The sequence below is a fragment of the Ammospiza caudacuta genome, chromosome 32, assembly GCF_027887145.1.
Source record: "Ammospiza caudacuta isolate bAmmCau1 chromosome 32, bAmmCau1.pri, whole genome shotgun sequence".
Lineage (NCBI taxonomy): Eukaryota > Metazoa > Chordata > Aves > Passeriformes > Passerellidae > Ammospiza > Ammospiza caudacuta.
Genome location: NC_080624.1, coordinates 4,857,113 through 4,884,222, shown reverse-complemented (window position 1 = coordinate 4,884,222; position 27,110 = coordinate 4,857,113). Strand labels below are relative to the sequence as shown.

The window sequence follows — 27,110 nt, the reverse complement described above, 5'->3', positions numbered from 1 at the left end:
AAGCATCCGTGTGGTCCTTGGGGGGCACCAGTTCCTCCCCAGTTCATCCCAGTCCCTCCCAATTCCCCTCCCAGTCCCTCCCAGTTTGTCCTGGTTTCTCCAGTTCCCCCCAGTTCCTCCCAGTCCCTCCCCAGTTCTTCCCAATTTCCTCCCAGTGCCTTCCAGTTTGTCGTGGTTCCTCCAGTCCCTCCCCAGTGCCCCTCCAGTTCATCCCAGTTTGTCCCAGTCCCTCCCAGGTCCCAGCACACCAAACTGATCAGGACATTTGTTCTTTGCCCCCATACTGGGGGTCCCAGTCGTTTTTTTGGGGTTCCTGGGGGTTCTTCGGGGGTGCCAGGGCACAGTTTGGGGGCCCTGGGGGCTTTGGGGGGTCCCAGTGGATTTTTTGGGGGTCCCAAGGAGTGTTTGGGGGTCCTGGGGATTTTGGGGGAGTCCCAGTGGAATTTTTTGGGGTCCCAGTGGAGTTTTGGGAGATCCTGGGGGGATTTTGGGGGTCTTGGGGGATTTCTGGGGGTCCCAGTGGATTTTTTGGGGTTCCCAGTGGATTTTGGGGGTCCTGGGGGATTTTTGGTTGTCCCAGTGGATTTTTTGGGGTTCCCAGTGGATTTTTGGCGGTCTCCCCCCACCTAGAATGGGTGGGCCCCCACTGACAGATGGAGGCGGAGCAAAGCCAGGCCCCGCCCAGTGGGAGGGGGCGGGTTCCAGGCGCCGGGGGGCGGTCCCTCTGTGATGGGGCTCGGTCCCTCCGTGCCGAGGGGCGGGGCCTGGGGCGGGGGGCGTGGCCCCGGGCGCAGAAGCTCCACCTCCAGCAGCAGCTGCCGCGGGCCCGCCAGGGGGCGCACGAGCTCCAGCAGCGAGCTGTGATTGGTCAGTGCCTGCGGGGAGGCAGGGCCACGCACTGAGACATCAATTCCGCCCGAATGAACCCCAAATTCTCACCGAACGCCCCCCCCCCAAGATACCCCGGAGACCCCTCCCCAAATAGAGCCAGAGACACCAAAGAGACCCCAGAGATCCCCAGAGACCCCTCAAAATACCCTGGAGCCCCCTCCCCAAATACAGCCACATACACCATTGAACTCAAACCCCCCCAGAGCCCCCCTGACCCCCCCCCATCGCCCCCCGTCCCCCCGTACCCTCAGCCGGAAGGTCCCGGGGGGGCCCCCCCGCAGCCGCAGCCTCTGGGGGTCCCCGACCGGGGGGTGCCGGAGCTGGAAGATCCCGGTGGGCGCCTCGGGGGTCTCGGGCAGCGCCAGGAACCGGTGCAGGAGCCAGCGGGGGCGGGGGGGCGCAGCCCGGGACCCCCCCGGCGCACACGCAGGTCCTTGGGGGCCCAAAATGGAGAATTGAGGGGGGGTCCCCAAAGCTGAGACCCCCAAAACTGCCCAGGAGCCCTCCCGGGGTGGGTGAGGGGGAGTCCCCCCGGATTTTGGGGGATTTGGGGGGGGTTCGTACCCGTTGTTTCGGGGGTGGGGGGCGTAGGGCCCCCGGCAGAGCTCCCGAGGCACGCACAGGTGCCCCCCGAAGGTGTTGAGGCAGGTCTGGGCCCCCCCGCAGCCGTGGGAGCCCTCCGAACACTCGTCCCGGTCTGGGGGGGGAGGAAGGGGGCTGAGACCCCCCCCCCCAGTGCCCCCCATCCCCCACAAACCAATCCCAAAGCCCCCCAAAGGTGCCCACAGCCCCCCCACCCCCCACAAACGGCTCCCCCGCTACCCTGGTGCCCCCCAGTCCCCAACGGCCCCACAGCCCCCCAAAACTCCCAACCCGCCCCTAAAATCCCCCAAGCCCTCCCAGAGCTCCCCCAAACCCCACCCCAGCCCCCCCAAACCTCCAAAACCCACCCTAAACCCCCCCCAAACAGCCCCAGAGACCCTCATCATCCCCCAAATCTCCCCCAACCCCTCCCCAGCGCCCCCTAACCCGGCAGAGCCCCCCCCAGCATCCCAAACTGCCCCCAAAATCCCCCTACCCTTGCAGAGCCCCCCCTCCTCGGTGTAGCCGGGGGGGCAGACGCAGCTGAAGCCCCCCGGGAGGTTCTGGCAGCGGTGCTGGCACCGGACCCCCCCCCGGCACTCGTCCACGTCTGAGAGACCCCGGGGGGGACAAAGAGAGAGACCCCCGTGAGACCCCCGGGCGGGAAAGAGAGACCCCCGGGGTGGGGGGGGATAAGAGAGAGAGGTGAGACCCCCGGGGGGGGCACAGAAAAACCCTGGTGAGATCGCCAGGGGGGGGCACAGAGACCCCCGGGGCGGGCAGAGTGTCCAGACCAACTGGGCGTGTCCCGACCCCGGTGGGTGTGTCCCTGCCGCGGTGGGTGTGTCCCTGCCGCTGTGGGCGTGCCCATTTACCCAGACCCTGGTGGGCGGGTCCATTTACCCAGTGGGCGTGTCCCGGGGGGGCGTGGCTTACCGAGGCAGCGGTGCCCGTCGGGGCCCAGGGCGAAGCCGGCGCGGCAGCGGCAGCGGAAGGAGCCGAAGGTGTTGAGGCAGCGCTGGGAGCAGCGGGCGCCCATCGAGCACTCGTCCACGTCTGGGGGCACAGGGACACCCCGGGGCTTGGGGCGGGGTCCGGGGGGCCTCACCGCCCCCAGACCCCCGGCAGGGCCGGGGAGGGGTCCCGGCGGGGCTGGGGGGGCTCTTACCGAGGCAGGAGCGGCCGTCGGGGCCGAGGCTGAAGCCGGGGTGGCAGCGGCAGGAGAAGGCGCCGGGGGAGTTGGCGCAGCTGTGCTGGCACCAGCGGAACTGGCACTCGTCCTCGTCTGCGCCAAAAACACCCAAATTCACCCCAAAACCAACCCGAAACCAGCCCGTGAAGACCCCTGGGAGCCACAGCCACCCACACCAGGGATCCCCACAGCCCCCTTCAGCCTAAACCCCCCCAAACCCTCCCCCATTCCCACCCAACCCCCCCCAGACCTCCCCCCCCTTCCCCCCGCACTGACCCACGCACTCGGTGTCCCGGTGCCGGTACCCGGGGGGGCAGCGGCACTCGAAGCCCCCCCGGACGTTGATGCACTCCTGGCTGGGCCGGCACGGGGGGGGCCCCGCGCACTCGTCCACGTCTGGAGGGGGGGAGAGTGGGAGGGGGAGACAGGGACCCCCGAAACGGGGAATTCCCCCGAAATGGGGAATGCCCCCCGAAATGGGGAATCCCCCCCGAAATGGGGAACTCCATAACCACGCCCCTTCCCGCAGCCCCGCACACTGATTTGCATCCATATTACCACGTCCCCCTCCCCACCCACCAATTTGCATCCACATAACCACACCCCTTTCCACCCCGCCCACCAATTTGCATCCACCCAACCCCGCCCCTCCTTCGCAGGCCCCGCCCCCTTTACCTGCGCAGGTGCCGTCGGGGGCGGGGCCGAAGCCGGGCGGGCAGCGGCCGTCGGGGGGCGGGGTCGGGGGGCGCGGGGGCGGGGCGGGGGGCGGGGCGGGGCCGGGCCCGGGCCCGGGGCTGAGCAGCGCGGCCGAGCGCGGCAGGCACAGGTACCCCCCGAAATGGTTCAGGCACTTCATGGAGCCCCGGCAGGGCGGCGGGGACCCCACCGCGCACTCGTCCACGTCTGGGGGGCGACGGGGGCGTCAGGGGGGGAGACCCCGACCCAAAACATTGCCCGAGAGGGGCCATGGAAACCCCCGAAAAAACAGCCTGAGAGGGGAGACCCCGACCCAAAACACTGCCCGAGAGGGGCCATGGAAACCCCCCAAAAACAGCCTGAGAGGGAAGATCCCGACCCAAACACGTCCCGAGAGGGGCCCCAAAACCCCCGACCCAAATACAGCCCCAGAGGGGAACCCATCCCCACAACTCTGTCCCGGACCCCCCAAAACACCCAGGGAGCCCCAACCCCCCCCCAAATCACCCCCGAACGCCTCCCACGGACCCCGGGACCCCCAAACCCCGCGGATCCCGCCCCCCCCGCCGGGTGCGGACCCCCCCAACCCCCATCCCCTCGCCCACCTTTGCAGTGCTCGGTCTCGGGGTCCCACTCGTAACCATCGCTGCACTCCTGCGGGGGGGGGGCGAGAGGGGGTCACCCCCCCTCCAAAACCACCCCCCGACCCCCCCCAAAAACAGCCCCCGAGCCCCCCGCCCCACCCCAGCCCCTCCCCCACAGCGGCTCCCGAAGTTTGGGGAGGGGCGAGGGGCTGAGGAGTTTTTGGGGAGGGGGTTCAGGTGTTGGGGGAGGGGCAGGAAGGTTTGGGGAAGGGGCCAGGACCCCCCCACGCGCCCCCTCCCCCCATATCCCCTTCCCCACCGCGTAATCCTCGGGCTCCTCCAGGTCCGGGGGGGCCGCGGGGGCCACGCTGGCGCCGAGCGAGAGGAGGAGGAGGAGGAGGAAGAGCAGCGCGGGGGGGCCCATGGCGCTGGGGGGGGGCACGGGGTCACCCCAACTCCGCGACCCCCCGGAGCGTCCGGGAACCCCCCCAATCCATCCCCCCCCAAAGGCCCCTCTGGGTCCGGGTGGGAGGGGCGTCTCTGTGGGGGAGGGGTGTCGGGGGGGGCCCCGCAGAGGAGGGGGGGGTGGGGTGTGAGCCCCCCTCCCAGGACCCCCCCCAGAACCCCCCGCGGCCTCACTCACCCCGCTCAGCTCTGGCCCCGCCCCCAGGCTCAACAGCTCCGCCCCCTCCCCAAAATTGGCCCCGGAGCGCGGGAGAGCCCCTCCCCCACCCCAACGCTCCTCCCCTTTTCCCCCCTCCCCAAAATCTGGGGCCTCCCCCCTCCCTCTCCCCATTTCCAGATTTTGGGGACCCCGCTCTGCCCACCCCAAACTCTGCCCCTCCCCCCAACTCTGCCCCTCCCACCCCAAAACCAAAATTTTGGGGACCGCCCCCCCCACAAACGGCCCCACCTCAGCCTCGATTCCGGCTCTTTATTGCCCCCCCACTCCAATTTTTGGGGTCACACTGGAGGGGCACCCCTGGTTTGGGGGGTCCCGGTTTTGGGGATCCCCCCTTTTTTGGTGTCTCCCCGTTCCCAATGTCCCAGTTTTTGGGGCGCTGCCGCTGCTGCTCCTCGGGATTTGGGGCGTCCCAGGATTGGGGTGTCTGGGATTTGGGGTGTCCGGGTTTTGGGGTGTCCGGGTTTGGGGTGTCCTGGTGCTCGGGGTCCCTTCCTGCGGGTTCCCCAAACACCCAAATTTTGGGGTGCTGATGCTCCATCCTCGGCCCTTTGGGTTTTCGCGTTTCCTGTCCTGTTTGGGGTCCCATATTTGGAGGCTGCCCAAGCTTTGGGGTACCTCCAGCTTTTGGGGTACCCCCATTTCGGGGTCACTGCAGGTTCTGGATCCTTTCATTTCCCAGGGGTGCCGTTTTTGGAGCTGTGTCCGTTTCAGGGGTGCAGTTTGGGGTGCAGTCCTTGAGGCTGTCCCCATTTTTGGGGTGCCGTTTTTGGGGTCAGTCGTGGTACAAGTGCAGCAGGCAGGGGCTGATGGCCGTGTTTGGGGCGCTGGTTTTGGGGTGCGGTTTTGGGGTACAGTTCCAGTGCAGTGTCCATTTTTGGTGCCCTTTTTGGGGTGCGGTTTGGGGGCCATGTCCCGTTTTTGTGGTGCCGTTTTTGGGGCACAGTTCCAGGGCAGTGTCCATTTCTGGGGTGCAGTTTCGGGGTGCAGTTTGGGGTCAGTCGTGGTACATGCGCAGCAGGCAGGCGCTGATGGCCGTTTTTGGGGTGCTGCTTTTGGGGTGCGGTTTTGGGGCCATGTCCTGTTTTTGGGGCACAGTTCCAGGGCAGTGTCCATTTCTGGGGTGCAGTTTTGGGGTGCAGTTTTGGGGCGCAGTTTGGGGTCAGTCGTGGTACATGCGCAGCAGGCAGGCGCTGATGGCGGCCATGTAGCGCTCCCACAGCGCTTGGTGCCTGCAGAATGGGCAGAAATTAAATTTTGGGATTTTTGGGGGGCACAAGTGGGATCTGGGGGATCCCTCGCTTTTGGGGAATCCCCCCAGAGCTCCAAACCACCCCCAGCCCCGTTCTGGGCGGCTTTGGGGCTCCCCTAAAGGCTCCTGGGGGAAGATTTGGGGAGTTCCTGGGTTTGGGGTCCCACCAGAAGCCCAGCAGGTTTCAGGGTGATTTGGGGTGGTTCAGCGGGGGAATTTGGGGTGTTTTAGGGGGTTTCTGGGTTTTGGGGCCCACCTGAAGCCCGGCAGGTTTCGGGGTGCTGCCGTGTAGTGCGTCAGGAAGAGCCTCAGGTCCCCCGGGCTCCACTTGTCGGAGCGGCACGGCTCGATCACCTGGGGGGACCCCAAAAACCCACCTGGATCTGGGGGGGTCCCACTCCAGGGGGGTCCCCGGGGGGGTTCTGGGTGCCATTTTGGGGGTGTGGTTTTTGGGGTGCGGTTTTTGGGGTGCCCCTCACCTTCTCCACCAGGTCCACAAAGAAGTCCCGCACGTCGCGGGCGTGGGTCAGCTTCCCCCCCACGTTCACCAGCGCCCGTGACAGAGCCTGGGGAGGCACGGGGGCTGTCAGGGACTCCCAAATCCAAGGGGGCATTGGGGATCCCCAGAGCCGGGGGGAACACAGCGGGGGCATTGGGAACCCCCTAAATTCCCTCCCCTCCCACCCAACCTCCCCCACAAACGTGCACGGGGGCTCCCCCGGGATTTTGGGGGGTCCCAGGATTTTGGGGGAGCCCCTCCCCCTCCCAGCAGCCCCCGGGAGTTTTGGAAACCCCTCCCCTCACCGAGTACACCCCGGTTTTGGGGGGATTCACCTTGAAATTGGCCTCGAGTTCGTTGTAGACCGAGATCTTCCCCCGCAGGGCCGAGCACACCAGGCTGGGGAAGGGGCAGGTTGGGGGGGCTGGGGACCCCCAAAACCGGGACCCCCCCCCGGGAACCCCCCAAAACCGGGACCCCCCCAGGGACCCCCCAAACCTGGGACCCCCACCCAGGGACCCCCCCAGAGCCAGGATCCACCCCCCCAGGGACCCTCCAAAATGGGGACCTCCATTCCAGGGGTGTCCCAGTCCCCATCCCAGGGTGTCCCTGTCCTGTCCCCTCCCATCCCTGTCGCCGTCCCTGTCCCATCCCTGTCCCTGTCCCCCTCCCAGGCCTATCTCCGTCCCAGGGGTGTCCCCGGGGGTGTCCCTGTCCCATCCCCGTCCCTGTCCCTGTCCCATCCCAGTCCCATCCCTGTCCCCATCCCTGTCCCTGTCCCCATCCCCGTCCCCATCCCTGTCCCTGTCCCCATCCCTGTCCCCATCCCTGTCCCCATTCCTGTCCCATCCCTCTCCCTATCCCTGTCCCCATCCCCATCCCCATCCCCATCCCCGTCCCTGTCCCCGTCCCCAGTGCCACCTCTTGTGCTGGTCCAGCAGGTCCTTGTCGCTCACCAGCACCTTCAGCTCCTTCAGGTCCTGCAGGAACGACTTGGGCAGGTCCCCGTCGGGATCAGCTGCTTCAGGGGCTGTGGGGACACAGTGGGGACACAGCGGGGACACCATGGTCACTGGGGTCACAGGGGAGTCAGGGGTCACCATGGTCACCATGGTCACTGGGGTCACAGGGTCACAGGGACAGGGTCAGTGGGGTCACCGGGGTCATGGGGTCACAGGGACAATGGGGTCATGGGTATTTTTGGGTACCCAGAGCCCCCTGGCTCCAGTGGGCCATCATGCTCTGGGGATTCTGGGGATTTTGGGGGTTTTGGCGTGTTTTTGGGGGGATTTTGGGTGTTTTTGGGTACCCAGAGCCCCCTGGCTCCAGTGGGCCATCATGCTCTGCGCGCAGGCTGCGAAGTCCCCGAAGCTCAGGAACTGCAGGCGCCTCTTGCCCGTCTCGAAGCGGCTGTTGGCGAAGAACACGATGGCGGCGTAGTCCCTGGGGGGAAAGGGGGGTCAGGGGACCCCAAAAACCCCCAAAGCCCCTCCCACAAACCCCAAATATCCCCCAAATCCAGAAGAACACAATGGCGGCATAGTCCCTGGTGCGGAAAATGGGGGGTCAGGGCACCCCAAAACATCCCCTAAACACCCCCCACAAACCCCCAAAACCCTAAATATCCCCCAAAACCATAAACATCCCCCAAAACACCCCCCAAAACACCCCCCACAAACCCCAAATACCCCCCAAAACCCAAAGAACACAATGGCAGTGTAGTTCCTGAGGGGAAAAATGGGGCAAACTCCCCCAACCACGGGAGCATTTGCGGGGCCCTGAAAGCTCCCCCAAGCCCAGGACCCCCCCAGACCCCCCAGGACCCCCAGTGTGCCCCCCCCTCACCGTGCCAGGGCCGGGGGCAGCAGGAAGAGCTGCTGGATGTTCTCGGCCAGGGGCCCCCGCAGCTCCTCCACCGCCTTGAAAACCCTCTTGAAGTTGTCAAACTGGGGGGACAGGGGGGGTCAGCACCCCAAAAACACCCCCAGGGCCCCCCCAGACCCCCATCTTTGGGGTTTTCCCAGTTTTTGGGGTATTTTTCCCCGAGTTTTTTGGGTTTTTTCTTCCCCCGTTTCAGGGCTCCCCATTTTGGGGGTTTTCCTCAGTTTTTTGGGTTTCCCCCCCATTTTTGGGATGTTTTTCCCCGTTTTCGGGGCGCACCTGGCGGCGGCAGCTGCGGATCCCCACCCCGGTGCGGGCGCTGACCTCGTCCAGCTCCTTCTTGGTGCCCTTGGAGAGTTTCTTGCCCAGCAGCTCCCGGGCCAGCGCCTCGTCGAAAGCGTAGTACCTGGGGGGAGCCAAAAAACCCCCAAACTGTGAGAAAACGCCAAAAATGGGGAGAGAAAACCCCCAAAATGGGGACAAATTATGGAAAAACATAAAAGCAGGGAAAAAACCCCAAAAATGGGGGAGAAATTAGGGGAAAACCAGCTCCCAGTGCTCCCAGTGCTCCCAGTCCCTCCCAGTCTATCCCAGTTTGTACCTCTGCACGAGCAGGGCCTGTCTCTTGGGGGGGATCTGGAACAGTGTCCCCAGTCCCTCCCAGCGTTCCCAGTCCATCCCAGTATATCCCAGCGTTCCCAGTCCATCCCAGTCCCTCCCAGTCCCTCCCAGTTCCCTCCCAGTCCCTCCCAGTCCCTCCCAGTCCCTCCCAGTTCCCTCCCAGTCCCTCCCAGTCCATCCCAGTCCATCCCAGTCCATCCCAGTACCTCTGCACGAGCAGGGCCTGTCTCTCGGGGGGGATCTGGAACAGCAGCTGCTGCAGCAGCCGGGGGGGGGGCGTGCAGGAGCCGCTCCAGCATCTGGAACGTTCTGTAGTGGTCGCGGGTGTCGCTCTGCAGCACGGCCACCGACGTCCCCTCGCGCTCGAGGACCCCGCCCCGCAGGCGACGGGCCACCGCCTCGGCCACTGGGGACAATGGGGACATTGGGGACATCAGGGGCACGGCCTCGGCCACTGGGACAGACAGACAGACACAGACATGGGACACCGCCGCAGAGCCGCCGGGCCGCCGCCTCGGCCATTGGGGACACCAAGGGACACTGGAGATATTGGGGACAGTAAATGTCCCCCAGGTGTGCTCAGGTGTGTCACAGTTGTCCCCAACGTCCCCAGGTGTGTCCCCATGTCCCAGGTGTCACCTGTCCCCAGGTGAGTCCCTACCTGAGTGTCCGTTCAACCACAGCCAGTACACCTCCTCTGTGCCTGTGTCCCTGCTGTCCCCATCCCCCAGGTGTGTCCCAGGTGTGTCCCAGGTGTGTCCCCAATGTCCCCAGGTGTGTCCCAGGTGTGTCCCTGCCATACCTGAGTGTCCGTCCAGCCACAGCCGGTACACCTCCTCATCGATCAGCGTCGTGTTCCCCACGAACACGTCCAGGTCACTGCTCATGGCTGGGGGACGGCACAAACGTCACCGAATGGCCCCAAAATGTCCCCAGATGTCCCCAGAGCTGCTGTCAGGGACACGCTGACCCCACACTGGGAGCCCCTGAGCCCAGACTGGGCCGCACTGGGATCATTGCCCACCACCCCAACCCAAACTGGGCCCGCCCCTCCCCCAAGCTGGGCCCCGCCCCCCGGACCCCTCCCCCACGCGGGGCAGCCCCTCCCCCACCCCCGGGACCCCTCCCCCACCGACCGGCGCCGTCCCGCGAGCTCTTCCCGCGGCGCACAGCGATGACGTCACATGCTCGGATATAAGACGTCACGGACGGGGGCCGAGCCGCGGCGCGCGAGCCACGCCCACCTCCCCGCGCGGCGCGCGAACCCCGCCCCCCGGGTCCTCCCAGTAAAAACCAGTGAAAACCGCCAAAAACAGTAAAAATCAGTAAAAAACAGAAAAAAATCAGCAAAAAACCCAGTAAAAAACAGTAAAAACTGGTCCAAGAAAAAAACAGCTCCAGGAAAAACAGTAAAAACCCCTAAAAACCAATAAAATCAGTCCCTCTCAGTGTCCCCAGTTTGGCACCAGTGTCTCAAATCCCAGTCCCCAGTCCCTCCCAGGGGGGACCCTTTTCACGGTGACGCCGCGAGAGGGGCGGAACCATCGCGCTGGGCCGCAGGGGCGGGGGGTATTTCCGGTGCTGGACTCTTTCAACGCATGCGCAGCCGCCCGGCCCGGCCGCTGCCATCATGGCGCTGTGCGACCCCCCCGGTGCCGCCAGCCCCCCCCGGCCGCCGCTCAGGTACCGGGGGGGAAACGGGAACACCGGGACAGTCCGGGGAGCGGGGACAGTCCGGGGGGCGAGGGGAGGGCGGCGGGACCTCCCTGGGGGTGGGAGCCGCGACCCCCGGAGCTGGGAGCGGTCCCGCCCCTCAGAGACCCCCGGAACCGGACCCGACCCCCGGAGCTGGGCCCGACCTCCGGTTCCCCTCCGGTTCCCCCATCCCGCCGTTGTCCCCCCGAGTTGGAGCCCCCCCCGCCCCTTCCTTCACCCCTCTGGGAGTCTCCCTCACCTCCATTTTAACCCATTTTAAACTTTTTAAAACCTATTTTAACCTCGCTTTAACCCCTTTTTAACAATTTAAAGCCCCTTTTAACCCACTTTACCGCTCTTTAACCCTATTTTATTCACATTTTTCCCAATTTCACCCCACTTTAACCCATTTCTCCTATCCCCAGTGCCCAGGAGCTGTTGCAGGAGGTGAAGGTGTTTCTGAATGGGCTGGACCCCGTGCAGGGGACCCCGCTTTTAACCCATTTTAACCCACTGTACCCCAATTTTAACACATTTTAACCCTGTTTTAACCCATTTTCTCCTCTATCCCCAGTGCCCAGGAGCTGTCCCAGGAGGTGAAGGCGTTCCTGAGCGGGCTGGACCCCGTCCAGGGCACGCCGCTGTCGCCCCCGGCCCACGCCCGCTGTGCCCTGCGCCTGCTGCGCTGCCTGCCCCCCGCCCGCCACGCCGCCCTGCAGCACCTGCGCGGCCTCTTCGACGAGCAGGTGTGCCAGCACCTGCTGCAGCGCGAGAGCCCCGCCCCCGGGCCCGCCCCCAAGGCCACGCCCGGCGCCGAGGTGCTGCAGGAGGCGCGCCGGGCCCTGGCCGAGCTGGTGGCCGCCAATCCCCGGGCGTGGGCGCCCGGCGTGGCCGCGTGGGCCAGCGAGCTGATGGGGCAGCTGAGCAGCAAGTACGCCAACCGGCCCGGCGTGCCGCCCGCCGCCAGCCTCAACGAGCTGCTGCAGCTGTGGATGGCGTGCCCGGCCACGCGGGCGCTGCTGGACATCTACAGCCAGTGCCTGGCCGCCATGGTGGGCAGCTGCCCCGACGCGTGCGTGGACGCGCTGCTGGACACGTCGGTGCAGCACTCGCCGCACTTCGACTGGGTGGTGGCGCACGTGGGCTCCTCCTTCCCCGGCACCATCATCAGCCGCGTGCTGTCCTGCGGCCTCAAGGATTTCTGCGCGCACGGCGGCGCCGAGGCCGCAGGCACGGCGGGCGACAAGCGCGTGCCCAAGATCGCCTCGGTGGTGGGCATCCTGGGCCACCTGGCCTCGCGCCACGCCGGCAGCATCAAGCAGGAGCTGCTGCGGATGTTCCACGAGAGCCTGGGCTCGCCCCGCGAGCACCACAAGGCCACGGTGCCCTTCCTCCTGCAGCTGGCGCTCATGTCGCCGGCGTTGCTGGCCGCCGTGTCCCCCGAGCTGGTGGACTCCCTCAAGCCACCAGTGCTCAACCAGCTGCACCAGCACTTCTCCTCGGTGTCCCGGGACGAGCTGGAGGGCGTGGTGGGCGTGGTGGTGCACCTGCTGTGCCACACCTCGGCGGGGGCGCTGCGCACGCTGCGCTTCCTGCTGGCCACGGCCGCGCCCGCCTCGGTGATCACGGCACCGGGCCCGGCGCTGCACGAGGGCGTGCGCGAGGCCTGCGAGCGCCTGCTGCAGCTGCTGCTGCTGCACCTGCAGAAGCTGGTGCACTCACGCAGCTCGGCCAGCCTGGCCGAGTGCCCGGCGCGCCCGGTGCCCTTCCTGGAGGCGCTGCGGCCGCACGTACGGGAGCTGTGCCAGGACACGCTGCGGCTGGAGCGGCGCCGCTGCCTGTGGCAGCACCAGCTGCTGGCGCTGCTGGCCGTGCACTCGGCCCCGCACGGCGCTGCCGAGGCGCTGTTTTACCTGCTGGCGCTGGCGCGCACGCCCGAGGAGCTGGCGCTGGCGCCGCAGCTGCACGCGGGGCTGCGCGCCGTGCTGCCCGACCCGCTGCCCGCCGCTGTGGCCGCGGCCGTGGCGCAGATCCACGCCGGCCGCCTGCCTGAGCCGCAGCTGGCGCAGCTCCTGCGCAACCTCTCGCTGCTGCTGCAGCCGCGCGGCGACGACGGCGAGCCCGGGGATGCGGCGCTGGGCGCGGCGCTGGCGCGGCACCTGCCGGACCTGGCGCAGCTGCTGCTGCACCCGTGCGCCGAGGTGGCGGAGGCGGCGTGCCGGCTGCTGGCGGCGTGCCCGCTGCCCCGGGCGCTGCCCCCCGCGCACCTGCTGCCCGCGGTGCGCGCCGCCGTGCGCGGATTCTTCGCAGGGCTGCGCCGGGGCGATGCCGCCGCGCTGGCGCCCGGGGTGCGGCTGCTGGCGCGGCTCAGCGCCGTCAGCCCCGCGGCCGCCAAGGCCGTGCTGGCGCAGCTGGTGGAGGGCGCGCTGGGCGGGCACAACGCCGAGCTGTTCGGGGGCAGCGCGGACCCGCCGGGCCCCGAGGCCGCCCCGGCGCCGCCGCCGCTGTCGCTGCTGGACACCAACCAGCGCTTCACCGCCGGCCTCACCACGGCGGGCGGCGTCTGGTCCGTGTTCCACGCCGGCGTCATCGGCCGCGGGCTCAAACCGCACGCCGGGCTGGGCCAGCGCAGCCCTGAGGAGCTGAACCGCAACACGCAGACCTTCCTGAGCCTCCTGCTGCGCTGCTGCCGCGGCTCCGGCCCCGCCGAGGCCGCCAAGGCGGTGGCAGCGGCGCTGGTGGAGGCCGTGTGCCCTGAGGCTGCGGGCGCCGAGCTGGCCTGGCCGCCCGAGGAGCTGGCCCGGGCCACGGTGGAGCGGGACCTGCGCATCCTGCGGCGCTTCCGGCAGCACCCGCTGCTGTTCCCGCTGCTGCGGCTCGTGGCCGGCGGGCACCCCGCGCTGTGCTACTGCTCCGTGCTGCTCCGCGGGCTCCTGGCCGGGCTGGTGGCGCACTGGGACGCCTGCAGGGACCCCAGCACGGGCGCCTCGCCCTGGCACCTGCGCGCGTCCTGCGCCCTCGTGGCGCTGCTGGCCGAGGGCTCCCTGCTGCCGCCTGTGCTGGGCAACATGCACGAGCTGTTCCCCGAGCTGGCGCCCTTCGAGGTGCACCTGCTGCTGCTCAGCGTGTGGGGCTACCTGCGCGAGAACAGCCCCCTGCCCCAGAAATTCACCTTCCAGCCCGAGCTGGGCGTGTTCCGCAGGGACTTCGGCAGGGACGGCGACCTCAGCAAACACCTGGCGGTGCTGCACGCTGTGCTGCACAGGAACATCCACCGCCTGGGGCTGCTGGCCGCAAGGTTCTACCCCTGAGGGGGCAAAACAGGGGGTGCGGGGGTTTGGGGTTGGGGGTCAGGGGAGGCGGAGATACAGATTTGTAATAAAAGGAAAGAAAAGAGAGAACGGTGTGGAGTGTGGGGGTCCTGAGGGGGGTTTGGGAGGGGCTGGGGGTGTTTGGGGGGTCCTTGGGGGTGTCTGTATGGCTTGGGGGCAATGGTTTGGGGGTCCCAGGGGAGTTTTGGGGGGTCTCAGGAGAGTCCCGGGGCTGTATTGGGTGTCTCAGGAGGGTCTGGGTATCCAGAAGCTCCTTGAGGGTGACCAGATGGGTTGGGAGGGGGTTTGGGGAAAGGTTTGGGGGTCTCAGGAGGGTCTGGGGGTGTCCAGAGGGGATTTGGGGAAAGGTTTGGGGATCCTGGGGGTGTTTTGGGGGTCCCCGGAATGTTTTGGGGGCTCCCGGGGGTCCCTGGGGGTCTTTGGCGCTCCCGGGGCACTCCCGATCCCCGCCCTGTCAATCACCCACCTGTCCCCGCCCATCGCCCATAACCGACCAATCACCGCCCTCTCTCGGGCCGCAACCCCGCCCCTTCCCTGGGCGCAGCTCTCATCTTGGTGGGCGGGGCTTCGCTCCTCGGCGACCAATCAGCGCCGCGCTCGCTGGCGGGATTCCGTCACTTCCGGCAGAAGCAGAAGCGTTGCGGAAGCGGCGGCGGCCCGAGGATGTTTTACCACGTGAGCGGCACCGGGGGGTCACGTGCGGCACCGGGAGGGTCACGTGTCACACCGGGGGTCACGTGTCACACCGGGGAGGGGTCCCGGGGGTGTTCCCGCCCTTGGGAGCCCTCCCGGAGCGTTCCCGGTAACTTCCGGTGCCTCCCGGTGCCCCCGCAGATCTCCCTGGAGCACGAGATCCTCCTGCACCCCCGGTACTTCGGGCCCAACCTGCTCAACACCGTCAAACAGAAACTCTTCACCGAGGTGGAGGGGACCTGCACCGGGAAGTGAGCGCGGGAACCGGGGCGGACCGTGAGGGACCGAAAATCCAAAAAACAGCCCCAAAAATCCCAAATCCACCCGCGGAAAACCCAAAATCCCTCCCTTGGGCATCCCTGGGATGCCCCCCGGGACCTCCCGGTATCCCGAGAACCCCAAAAATGCTAAAAACGGCACCAAAAGAACCCAAAACAACCCCGGGACCCCCCAAATCCACCCTAAAACCCGCAAAATCCCCCTAAATTCTGCTGAGATGCCTCTGGGTCACCCCAAGCACCCACAAAAATCCCAAATGGCCCAAAAAACCCACAAAAACTCAATAAATCCCAATAAACCCCAATAAATTTCGCATAAACCCCAATAAATCTCAGTAAACCCCAATAAACCCAAATAAGTCCCAATTAACCCAAATTAATCCAAATAAACACAAATAAACTCCAATAAACCTCAATAAAACCCCAATAAATCCCAATAAATCTCATACAAACCCCAATAAATTTAATGTAAATCCCATTACAGGTATGGATTTGTGATTGCTGTCACCACAATTGACAATATCGGAGCCGGTGTGATCCAGCCCGGCCGTGGTTTCGTCCTTTACCCTGTCCAGTACAAGGGAACCCCAATAACCCCATAAATCCCATATAAACCCCAATAAATCCCCTGTTTCAGGTATGGGTTTGTCATCGCTGTCACCACCATCGATGACATCGGTGCCGGTGTGATCCAGCCCGGCCGGGGGTTCATCCTGCACCCCGTCCGCTACAAGGGAACCCCAATAAACCCCAATAAATCCCAATAAAACTCCAGTTAATCTCATTTCAGGTACGGATTCGTTATAGCAGTGACCACCATTGACAATATTGGGGCTGGTGTGATCCAGCCCGGCCGTGGCTTTGTCCTGTACCCCGTCCGCTACAAGGCCATCGTGTTCCGGCCCTTCAAGGGGGAGGTCGTGGACGCCGTGGTCACCCAGGTCAACAAGGTCAGGGGTCACACAGGGGGACAAGGTGACACTTCGGGGGTGACCCCGAGGTGTCTCGGGAGGGTTCGGGGGGATTTTGGGGGGTTCCGGGGAGGTTTGGGGGGGTCCTGGGGGTGTTTTGGGGTCACCCAGGTGACAATTCTGGGGCTCTGCAGGGCCCTGACCCCCCTTCCCATCCCTTTTCCACCCATTTTCTGTCCCTTTTTGTGCCTTTTTTGTCACTTTTTACCCCCTTGTTAACCCTGTTTTCCCCTTCTGTTCCTTTGTGTCCCTTTTTCCCGTTTCTGTCCCTTTTTGCCCCATTTCCCCAGGTCGGGCTGTTCACCGAGATCGGGCCGATGTCCTGCTTCATCTCCCGCCACGTGAGAGGGGCGGGGACACTCGGAAAGGGGGCGGAGACAACCCTAAGGGGGCGGGGACAATCCTAAAGGGGCGTGGACACAGGGAAAGGGGGCAGGGACAATCCAAAGGGGGAGGGGACACCCCAAAAGGGGGAGGGGACACCCCAAAGTGCCACTGAGGGGGGAGGGGACCCCAAAACTCCTCCTGGGGCCCTCCCTGACCCCTCAACACCCCCCCCTCATTTCCACCCAAATCCCTTTGGGGACCCCAAATCTCCCTAAACTGCCCCAAAATCCCTTTGGGGACCCCAAATGTGCCCCAGGATCCCTTTGGGGACCCCCTGGGACGCCCTGACGCCCCCTTTCCCCCCAGTCCATCCCCTCCGAGATGGAATTCGACCCCAACTCCAACCCCCCCTGCTACAAAACCGTCGATGAGGTGAGGGGGGTCTTTGGGGGGTCCTGGGGCGTTTTGGGGGGGTCCTGGGGCATCTGGGGGCTCTTCGGGATCCTGGGGGGGTTCTGAGGGGTTTGGGGGGGTCCTGGGGGGGTTTCGGGGGGGTCTGGAGGTACTTGGGGGGGTCTGGGGGGCTTTGGGGGGGTCCCAGGGGGTCCCCAATGTCTGTCTGTCCGTCTGTCCACCTCCCCAGGACATCATGATCCAGCAGGGCCCTGGGGGGCTTGGGGAGATCCTAAGGGGTCTGGGGGATTTGGGGAGGGGGTCCTGAAGGGTTTGAGGAGTTTTGGGGGGTCTCAGGGGGTCCCCAATGTCCGTCTGTCCCCCCCAGGACATCGTGATCCAGCAGGACGATGAGATCCGGCTGAAGATCGTGGGGACCCGCGTGGACAAGAACGACATCGTCAGTGCGGGGGGACCCCAAAAATGGGGGGAAAAACCCAAAAATTGGGAGGGGGAAAAGTCCCAAAATTTGGAGAGGAAAATCCCAAAATGAAGGGAAAAAAAATCACAAAATTTGGGGGGGCAGAAATCCCAAAATCTGGGGGGAAATCCTGAAAATCCGGGAAATAAATCTCATATTTTGGGGGGGGGTAAATTCCAAAATTTGGGAGGGGGAAAAAGCTCAAAATTGGGGAAAATTCTGGGATTTGAGAGAGAAATCCTGATATTCTGGGGGAAAATCACAAAATTTGGGGAGGATTCCTGAAATTCTTTCCTCTCCCCTGCAGTTTGCCATTGGCTCCTTGATGGATGATTACCTGGGTGAGTTCTGGGGGGATTCTGGAGGTTCTGGGGGTCTCAGAGGGGTTCTGGGAGTCCAGGGGGGATTTTTGGGGGTCCTCGGGGGGCTTTTGGGGCTGGGGGCACCCCCAGGGGAATTTGGGGGAGGGGGATTTGGGATCTCTCCGCCCTCACCCCTTCCCCTTCTCCCCCCAGGCCTCGTCAGCTGAGCCCCAGCAGCAGCTGCGACCCCTCCTCAATTTGTGCCCCCCCAGTTTTGGGGGTCTGTCCCCAATTTTGGGGGGTTCTGGTGGCAGGGCCACCCCCAGAGCTGGTGGGGCTCTGCCTTTCCCCTCCACATTCCAAATAAAAGGCTTTTTTCATCAATTTTGCGCCTTATCCTCTTCTTTTGGCGGGGTTTGGAATTTGGGGAGGGGTCTTTACCTCGGAGCGGGCCCCACCGCGCCATCACCGCTTTAAGGCGGCATCGCCCCTTTAAGCGCACCCTCGTTTCCACGGCAACCGCGCTTTGCGTGGCCGCGCGCCGCTGTCGCGCTGTCGCCCTGTCCCCCTTCCGCGCTTTGCGGCCGCGGCCCGGCCTTCTCTCCGCGCCCTCCAAGATGGCGGTGTCCGGGGTGAGTGCGGCCGCTGCCGCCATCCGCCGCCATCCTCCTTCCCCCGCCGCCCCGCCGCCTCTCTTCCGCCACCGGGAGAGCCGCGGGACACCGGGGATGAGGCCCGGCCGGATCCGGAGCGGCGGGGATGCTCCGGGGGGCGCAGATGGCGGCGGGAAGGGAGCGGGGGGGGGGGGGGGCGGCCCTGAGGGGAGCCGGGCTCGGAGGGCGCGGGGGGGGGTTGGGGGTGTCCCCTCATGAGGGGAGGGGGCGGTGTCACTTTTGGAGACACCCTTGGGGACATTTTGGGGTCTCCCTGCCCCGATTTCCCCCCAAATCCTGCCCGGGGACCCCAAAATCCGGGGGGCTCGGGCCCTCATTCTCTTGTACCCCCTCATATCGGGACCCTCAGTGTCACCCCACTGTCCCAAATCTTGGGGACATTCTGGGGACCCTCTGGGTGTTCTGTACCCCAAAATCCGGGGGGTTTCAGAGCCCTCATTCCTCTGTGCCTCCTCAGTGTCACCCCAGAGCCCCAAATCTTGGGAACATTCTGGGGACCCTCTGGGCGTCCTGTACTCCAAAATCCGGGGGGTTTCACACCCCAATCACAGCTTTAAGTCCCCAATTCGGGACCTCCTCTGTCACCCCTGTGTCCCAGATCTTGGGGACACTATGGTGACATTTTGCAGACACTTTAGCGACACTTTGAGGGACATTTTGATGCAACTTTGGGGACCCTCTGGCTGTCCTGTACCCCAAAACCCGGGGGGATTTCACCCCCCAATCACTGGGGGTCCAACTTGAAGTCCCCATTTCAGCACCCCCAGTGCCACAATGTCCCAAACCCTGGGGACACTTTGGTGACATTTTGAGGATACTTTAGGGACAGTTTGGGGGATCTCTGGGCGTTCTGTACCCCAAAATCTGGCGCGATTTCAGACCACGATCACTGCGGCTCTCGAATTCGGGACCCCCTATGCCATCCCAATGTCCCACATTTTTGGGGACACTTTGGGGACCCTCAGGACATCCTGTACCCCAAAATCTCACGATTTCACACCCCAATCACCGCGGGTCCAACTTTAGGTCCCAAATTCGAGACCCCCTGTGCCACCCAATGTCCCAAATTTTTGGGGACTTTTTTGGGACACCCTGGTGACGCTCTAGTGCCATCCCCAGACCCTGTACACGTACCCCGAGAACTGGCGAGCCTTCAAGGCCCTGATTGCCGCTCAGTACTCGGGCGCCCGGCTCCGCGTGCTCTCCACCCCGCCGCACTTCAGCTTCGGCCACACCAACCGCAGCCCCCAGTTCCTCAAGAAGTTCCCTCTGGGAAAGGTAAAATAGTCATAAAATAACGCAGAAGTTGGGGTTTGGGGGGTTTGAGTTTAAGGTTTGGGACATTCAGACCTCCCAGTTCCCTGAGAAAGGTAAAATAACCTAAAAATTTGGTTTGGGTTTTGGGGGGGGTTCAGACCCCCCAGTTCCGCAAGAAGTTCCCATTGGGGAAGCTGAGGTCTGACCACAAAAAACACCCTAAAAACCCCAAAAATCAGAATTTGGGAAGTTTGGCATTAACAGAATTTGGGGTTTGGGGATTTTGGGGTTTGGGGAGGGAACTTGAGGTTTCTGGGGGATTTGGGGTTTTTGGGGGGATTTGGGATTTTTTAGGTGTGAATTTAAAGGTTTGGGGTAATTTTTGATGGGACAATTTAAAGTTTTGGGGTTTTTTGGGGGTTTGTTTTTGGGAGTTTCACCCCAAATCTCCCCCGCAGGTCCCGGCCTTCGAAGGCGACGACGGATTCTGCGTCTTCGAGAGCAACGCCATCGCCTACTATGGTGGGTCATTAATTAATTAATTGGCCTAATTGGGCCTTATTTAGTGCAGTTCTGCTCTTAATTGGTCTCCTTTCTCTTGGTTAATTAATTCATTAATTGATTAACCCTTTCCTGTGGGGCTCAGAATCAATCAGGGATAGCTCATTAATGATCCCTTTTGCTCATTAATGACTTCTCTTATCCTTTAACGAGTCCTTCCTCTGATTAATGCTCTTCTTGGCTAATTAATTATCCTGCTGGTTAATTAATTAACTCTTCTGCCCCCAGTCAGCTCCAACCTCATTGCTTCAATCCCCCTCTTAATGTGTTCTTGCCTTTTAACCAGTTTTGCATCTAATTAACGACCCTCCTGGCTAATTAATGACCCCTTTGTCTAATTAGTGATCCCTTTGACTAATTAACAATCCTCCTTGGCCAATTAATTAACCCTTTTTACTTCTCAGTGAATTCAAGACAAGAGTTCACAACTCTGATCGTTCCTTGTTCCTTTACCCTTTAATGTATGTCTCACCTAATAACGGAGCCCTTGGCTAATTAACGACCCTCGTGGCTAATTAATATCCATGCTGGGTAACTAATTACCCTGTTGGTTAATGAATTAACCCTTTCCCACCCAGTGAGCACGGAGGAGCTGCGGGGCAGCACCCCTGAGGCCGCAGCTGCTGTCCTGCAGTGGGTGAACTTCGCCGACAGCGACATCGTCCCCCCGGCCAGCACCTGGGTGTTCCCCACGCTGGGCATCCTGCACTACAACAAACAGGTACCGGGGGATTTGGGGACATTTTGGGATTTTTTGGGGGTTTTTTTAAGATTTTTTCAGTTTTTTTTTTTTAATTTATTTTATATTATTATTTGGGTGTTCCCCACTCTGGGCATCCTGCACTATGACAAACAGGTCTGGGGAGATTTGTGGTTTTTAGGGGGGGTCTTGAGGGAGATCTGAGGGGATTTGGGAGGGTCAGGGGTGGTTTTGGGGTTCCTATCCCCAGTTTTGGGGTCCATTCCCATATTTCGGGTTCCTCATCCCAATTTTGGGGTGCATTCCCCAATTTCAGAGTGACCCATCCCAATTTTGGGATGCATTCCCCTTTTGTGGGTCCATTCCCTCATTTCAAGGTCTGTTTCCCAATTTTGGGACCCATTCCCATATTTCGGGCCTTGTTCCCCAATTCTGGGGTCCCCCATCCCAATTTTGGGGTGCATCCCCCAATTTCAGAGTCCATTCCCCAATTTTGGGATGCGTTCACCAATTTTGGGGTGCATTCCTCAATTTTGGGGTCCCCCATCCCAATTTTGGGTTCCATTCACCGATGTTTGGTCCCGCAGGCCACGGAGGTGGCGAAGGAGGAGGTCCGGAAGGTTCTGGGGGTCCTGGACGGGCACCTGAGAACCAGAACGTTCCTGGTGGGGGAGAGGGTGAGCCTGGCTGACATCAGCCTGGTCTGCGCCCTGCTCTGGCTCTACAAACAGGTACCACGGGGATTTGGGGCCATTTTGGGTCATTCTGGGGGTGTCAGGGAGGTTTTTTCAGAATCCCAGAGGGGTTTAGGGGTGTTCTGGGGGTGGTTTTGGGGATCCCAGGTGTATTTACGAGATCCCAGGTGTATTTAGGGTGTTTATCCCTCCCCAGGTGCTGGACCCGGCGTTCCGGGGCCCCTTTGGGAACGTCACGCGCTGGTTCCTCACCTGCCTGAACCAGCCCCAGTTCAAGGCCGTGCTGGGCGAGGTGCAGCTGTGCCAGAGGATGGCCCAGTTCGACGGTGGGCACACCTGGGGGGATACATGGGCACATCTGGGAAGTGGGACACACCTGTGGGCACCTGGGCAAACCTGGGGGAGATGCAGCGAATTTTTGTGCATTTTTTCCCTAAAAAAGCTCCAAATTAATCAGATTTTTTTTGTTAACAAAGCCAAGAAGTTTGCGGAGAGCCAGGCCCGCAAGGACAAGGACAAGGAGCCCCCCAAGAAGGGGGAGAAGGGGGAGAAGGAGCCCCCCAAGAAGGAGAAGCCCCCCCGGAAGGAGGAGAAGCGGCCGCAGCCCGAGGAGGAGCTGGACGAGTGCGAGCAGGTCCTGGCAGCTGAGCCCAAGGCCAAGGACCCCTTTGCACACCTGCCCAAGAGGTGGGGACACACCTGGGACACACCTGAGATACCTGGGACACACCTGGAGGGGTTAGGGACACGCCTGGCAGGTCCTGGCAGCCGAGCCCAAGGCCAAGGGCTTTGCACACTTGCTCGAGAGGTGGGGACACACCTGGGGGGGTTAGGGGCACACCTGGGGACACTGAGGAGTCAGGGGTCATCACTGAGGGCTCAGGGTCACTCAGGGGTCACTCTGTGTGTCCATCTGTCCATCCGCAGTCCGTTTGTCCTGCACGAGTTCAAGCGCAAGCACTCCAACGAGGACACGCTGAGCGTGGGGACAGGGGGACACCACCACGGGGTTTAGGGTCACACCGTGGGGTCAGGGTCACTGTGAGGGGTCAGTGGCCACTGTGGGTCACTCAGGCGTCACTCTGTCTGTCCGCAGTCCGTTTGTCCTGGACGAGTTCAAGCGCAAGTACTCCAACGAGGACACGCTGAGCGTGGCCCTGCCCCATTTCTGGGAGCACTTTGACCGCGAGGGTTGGTCCCTGTGGTACTGCCAGTACCGGTACCCCGAGGAGCTGAGCCAGACCTTCATGAGCTGCAACCTCATCACAGGTGCGCCTTCCTCACCCTCATCTTCACCGTCCTCATCCTCAGCGTCTTCATCATTCTCTTTTTCCTTATGTTCATCCCTATCCCTGTCCTTGTCCTTGTCCTGTCCCACCCCAAGGAACTGAGCCACACCTTCATGAGCTGCAGCCTCATTACAGGTTTTCCCCATTCTTTTCCATTTCCATTATTTCCTGTTTTTTCCCTTTTTTCCTTCATTTTTTCCCCTTTTTCCCATTTTTCCCATTTATTTCCCATTTTTCCCCATTTTTTCCCTTCCCCCTCTTTTTTTTTTGTTTTTTTCCGATTTTTCCTGGTTTTCCCTGTCTTTTCCCGTTTTTTCCCATTTTATCCCATTTTTTTCTCATTTTTTCCCCGTTTTTTCATGTTTTTTCTGTGATTTTTGTCCCATTTTTCCCATTTTCTCCCGTTTTTCCCCCGTTTTCGCAGGGATGTTCCAGCGTCTGGACAAGCTGAGGAAGAATGCCTTCGCCTCCGTGGTGCTCTTTGGGAAGGACCACGACAGCAGCATCTCGGGGGTCTGGGTCATGAGGGGGCAGGAGCTGGCCTTCACGGTGAGGAAATACCAAAAAATACAAAATTTACCTCAAAAAATCCCAGCAAATCCATGGGATGGTGTTTACGGGGAGAAAATCCCAAAAATCCCCACTGAAATATCCCAAAACGCAAGGTCTGGGTGATGAGGGGGCAGGAGGTGCTTTCATGGTGAGGAAATTGCAAAAATCCACAAAATTCCCCCCAAAAAATCAGTCTGATGAGGTTTACAGGGAGCAAACCCCAAAAATCTCCGCTGAAATATCCCAAAAATGCCGATTTCCATAGGGTTTTTGATGGAAATATCCAATTATTTTTGCAGAAAACTTATTTTTTTAACTAATACCTAATTTCTCTGGCTTTTCCCCAATTTTTCCCAGCTGTGCCAGGACTGACAGGGGGATTACGAGTCGTACACCCCAAAAATCCAAATTTCCGTGCAGTTTTTGACAGGAATATCCAATTTTCACAGGGTTTTCACTGGGAATATCGGATTTTCTTGCAGAAAATTGTGATTTTTGTCAATAATCCCCATTTTCCCTGTTTTTCCCCAGCTGTGCCCAGACTGGCAGGTGGATTATGAGTCCTACACCCCAAAATCCCAATTTCCGTGCGGTTTTTGACAGGAATATCCGATTTTCACGGGGTTTTCGCTAGGAATATCAGATTTTTTTGCAGGAAATTCAGGATTTTTGTCACTAACTCCCATTTTCTGTGTTTTTTGCCCCATTTTTCGCAGCTGTGCCCGGACTGGCAGGTGGATTACGAGTCGTACACCTGGCGCAAGCTGGACCCCGACAGCGCCGAGTGCCGGACGCTGGTGACCGAGTATTTCATGTGGGAGGGCGAGTTCAGGCACGTGGGCAAGCCCTTCAACCAGGGCAAGATCTTCAAATGAAATGGGGCAAATTCCTCGGGTTTTGGGCAAAAAATCCGGGGTTCCAGAGCCCTTCAACCAGGGCAAAATCTGCAAATAAAATCCCGTGATTTTGGGCAAAAATCCCAGTGTTTGCAGTCAAAAATTCGATTTTTTTTGGTGAGAAATTGAAGAGTTTCAGAGCCCTTCAAGCAGGTCAAAATATTTAAATAAAATTTGGGTTGAAATCCTGGGATTTTGGACAAAAATCCCGGGTTTCAGGCCCTTTCAAGCAGGGCAAGGTCTTTAAATAAATTGGGTCAAAATCCTGGGATTTTGGGCAAAAATCCTTGGGTTTCAGAGCCTTTCAACCAGGGCAAGATATTCAAATGAAATCCCAGAATTCTGGGCTGAAATCCCAGGATTTCGGGGCCCTCTGGGAGTTTTGTTTCTCCATCCAATAAAAAGTTTGGGACAGGATGAGAGTTTGGAGTGGTTTGGGGTTTTTTGGGCAATTTGGGGGTTTGGGGAGGATTTAGGAGATTTTGGGAGGGCTTGGAATTTTTTGAGGGATTTTTTGGGGAGAATTTTGGGGTTTTTTTGGGGGAGGATTTGGGGGATTTTGGGACATTCCAGGGAGTTCCAAAAGGTTCCAGGATATCCCAGGGTAGCCAAAATTCCCGATTTTTCCTTCAAATCCCTCAAAAGCTTCGATCAGGACGAGAACCTGGAGCAGTCACGGGAATTTTGGGGGGTCCTGGGGTGACCCCAGCCCCAAAAAAACCAAAACAACAAAAAAAACCCCAAAAATCCCAAATCCCGACAAAATTGGGGCAGAAATTCCGGAATTTTCTGTGAATGCCCCCCAGAATCCCCTCCCCCACATCTGGGGGGAGGCGCTCCCAGTATAAACCAGTAAAAAACCAGTAACCGCCCCCAAACCAGTACAAACCAGTAACCCCTCCCCCATTTCCTTCCTGGGCTTCCCCTCCCCCACCCCGGACAGTGCCAGATGTGGCCCCGCCCCTCCCCCAGCGGCCACATCTGGATCCAGTTCAGTCCCAGTTTGATCCCAGTTCAGTCCCAGTTGAGTCCCAGTTCAGCCCCACTTTACTCCCGGCTCCCCCCAGTTTAGCCCCAGTCCCTCCCAGTTTGTTCCCAGTTTGATCCCAGTTTGGTCCCAGTCCCTCCCAGTTCCCTCCTGAGTCACCCCCGGGCGGTGACAGCGCCCCCCCCCCCCTTGTCCCCTCCCCCCCCCGGGGCCCCGAATCCCGCGGGGGGGGGAGGGGACAGGAGGGGTCACACCTGGGGGGGGGGAGGGGTCGCACCTGTCCCAGGGGCACCGCCCGGGCATCCCCGGGGCCGGGCCCCGCCCCGGTGTCACCGCAGCGTCACCGCAGCGTCACCAGGGGCCACACCCGGCCGGGCCGCGCCCCGGTGCCGCTGCCAAGCCACGCCCAGCGCCACCAAGGTGTCACCAGGGGCCACACCCGGCCGGGCCGCGCCCCGGTGCCGCTGCCAAGCCACGCCCAGTGTCACCGCCAGGCCGCGCCCAGCGCCGCCAAGGTGCCACCAAATGTCCCACGGTGAGGTGGCGCTGCTCAGGTGCCACCAAGGTGCCACCAGGTGTCCCAAAGTGCCACCAGAGGTCCCAGGGTTAGGTGGCACTGCTTGAGCGTCACCAAAGTGCCACCCAGGTGCCCCAGGGTGAGCTGGCACCCCACGAGTGCCGCCCGAGTGCCACCAAGTGTCCCAAAGTGCCCCCAGGTGTCCCAGGTGAGCTGGCACCGCTAAAGTGCCACCCGAGTGCCCCAGGGCGGTGTCACCGTGAGCTGTCCCCACCCAGGTGCCACCACCGCTGTCCCTCCTGTCCCCTCCTGTCCCCGTCCCGCGGCTCCCGGGAATCTGGGAATTTTTGGGAATCCGGGAATTTTTGGGATTCCAGGAATTCCGGAATTGAGCAATTTTTTTTGTGAATTTTGGTGAATTCCGCGGTTCCCCCGCGCTGCCCCCCCCAGACCCCCCTGCCGCCCCCCCTTTGTCGCCCACGTGTCCCCAAGCGCGGCCCCGGTGGCGCCGGGCCAGGGCGGAATCCCAAACATCCAAAATCCCGAACAGCCGAAATCCCAAACAGCCAAAATCCCAAACAGCCGAAATCCCAAACATCCAAAATCCCGAACAGCCGAAATCCCAAACATCCCAAAATCCCAAACAACCCCTCCCCCCCGCCCCGGGGGGGTCCCCTCGTGTCCCCCCCCCCCCCGTGTCCTTTCCAGCGGTGTCGCCACATCTGGAGGTGACAGCGCATCCGCCCCTCCCCCACCGCGAGCCGCGGTTTCGGGAGGGGAGGGGTGTCTGGGGTGTCCCCCAATGTCCCCCCCCGTGTCACCTTTGTGTCCCACTCCCGCGTCCGCCCCATGTGCCCCCCCGTGTTCCCGGTGTCCCTCCCGGGTCCCCCCCGAGTCCCCCCCCCGTGTTCCCGGTGTCCCTTCGTGTCCCCCCCGTGTCCCCCTGGTGTCCCCCCGGGCGTGGCGGGGCCCGGGGCGGGGCCCGGGGGGGCGGGGGTGATGAGGCAGCGCTCGGGAATGCGCCGGGATTTGGCACCGGAGGCTCCGGGACCGCCCGGAACGGCCCCGGATCGGCTCCAAAACGGGCCCCGGAACGGCTCCAAAACTGCCCCGGGAACGGATCCGGGAGTGGCTCCAGAACTACCCGGGAACGGCACCAAAACAGCCCAGGACCGGCCCGGGAACGGCTCCAGGACTGCCCGGGAACGGCCCCAGAACGGCTCCAAAACTGCCCCGGGAACGGATCCGGGAGTGGCCCCAAAACGGACCCGGGATCGGCTCTGGATCGGACCCAGATCGGTCCCGGGATCGGCTCCAGAACTGTCCGGGAATGGTCCCAAAACTGCCCCGGATCGGCCCCAAAATCACCCGGGATCGGCCCCGGTTCCACTCGGGAACAGCCTCAGGATCGGCCCCGATCCCACCCAGGATCTGCCCCAAAACGGCCCCAGAACAGCCCCAAAAGGGCCCCGGAACCGGCCCCAGAATGGTCCCGGTACCACCCCGGGAACGGCCCCAGAACCGGCCCGGGATCGGTCCTGGTCCCACCAGGAATGGCCCCAAAATCAACTCCAAAATGGCCCCAAAACAGCCCCAAATTGACCCGAAATTGCCCCAAAATGGGCCCCA

General features: G+C 62.2%; 5 protein-coding genes across 5 annotated transcripts; 3 read left to right on the top strand and 2 right to left on the bottom strand.

Annotated features, from left to right (window-relative positions):
* Positions 1 to 43: 43 nt before the first annotated feature.
* Positions 44 to 4,611, bottom strand: LOC131570015 (EGF-containing fibulin-like extracellular matrix protein 2). Its single transcript, XM_058822348.1, has 12 exons — positions 4,589 to 4,611; positions 4,265 to 4,373; positions 3,967 to 4,015; positions 3,341 to 3,568; positions 2,942 to 3,061; positions 2,642 to 2,758; positions 2,410 to 2,529; positions 1,970 to 2,083; positions 1,456 to 1,588; positions 1,137 to 1,324; positions 277 to 875; positions 44 to 55 (listed from the first exon to the last, which is right to left on the bottom strand). Exons 2-12 carry the CDS (start codon positions 4,367 to 4,369, stop codon positions 44 to 46), a joined length of 1,785 nt encoding a protein of 594 aa, XP_058678331.1. The 5' UTR covers positions 4,370 to 4,373; positions 4,589 to 4,611.
* Positions 4,612 to 4,878: 267 nt separating this feature from the next.
* On the bottom strand, positions 4,879 to 10,159 carry FIBP (FGF1 intracellular binding protein). Its single transcript, XM_058822405.1, is given in 12 exon segments — positions 4,879 to 5,859; positions 6,136 to 6,233; positions 6,359 to 6,445; positions 6,714 to 6,777; positions 7,300 to 7,408; positions 7,688 to 7,821; positions 8,224 to 8,324; positions 8,539 to 8,665; positions 9,087 to 9,154; positions 9,156 to 9,286; positions 9,683 to 9,769; positions 10,017 to 10,159. Coding segments are annotated over 11 exon segments (1,074 nt in total). The 5' UTR covers positions 9,768 to 9,769; positions 10,017 to 10,159; the 3' UTR covers positions 4,879 to 5,789.
* On the top strand, positions 10,065 to 13,886 carry INTS5 (integrator complex subunit 5). Its single transcript, XM_058822347.1, has 3 exons — positions 10,065 to 10,166; positions 10,487 to 10,563; positions 11,150 to 13,886. The coding sequence occupies exons 1-3, from the start codon at positions 10,065 to 10,067 to the stop codon at positions 13,884 to 13,886; spliced, it is 2,916 nt and encodes a 971-aa protein (XP_058678330.1).
* A 639-nt stretch (positions 13,887 to 14,525) lies between these two features.
* On the top strand, positions 14,526 to 17,736 carry POLR2G (RNA polymerase II subunit G). Its single transcript, XM_058822442.1, has 8 exons — positions 14,526 to 14,582; positions 14,742 to 14,851; positions 15,669 to 15,828; positions 16,140 to 16,190; positions 16,543 to 16,608; positions 16,958 to 17,029; positions 17,358 to 17,391; positions 17,566 to 17,736. The coding sequence occupies exons 1-8, from the start codon at positions 14,571 to 14,573 to the stop codon at positions 17,577 to 17,579; spliced, it is 519 nt and encodes a 172-aa protein (XP_058678425.1). The 5' UTR covers positions 14,526 to 14,570; the 3' UTR covers positions 17,580 to 17,736.
* Positions 17,737 to 17,947: 211 nt separating this feature from the next.
* Positions 17,948 to 24,393, top strand: EEF1G (eukaryotic translation elongation factor 1 gamma). Its single transcript, XM_058822389.1, has 10 exons — positions 17,948 to 17,984; positions 19,146 to 19,304; positions 19,742 to 19,805; positions 20,423 to 20,565; positions 21,132 to 21,275; positions 21,436 to 21,565; positions 21,716 to 21,926; positions 22,336 to 22,508; positions 22,953 to 23,077; positions 23,797 to 24,393. The coding sequence occupies exons 1-10, from the start codon at positions 17,970 to 17,972 to the stop codon at positions 23,953 to 23,955; spliced, it is 1,323 nt and encodes a 440-aa protein (XP_058678372.1). The 5' UTR covers positions 17,948 to 17,969; the 3' UTR covers positions 23,956 to 24,393.
* Positions 24,394 to 27,110: the final 2,717 nt, after the last annotated feature.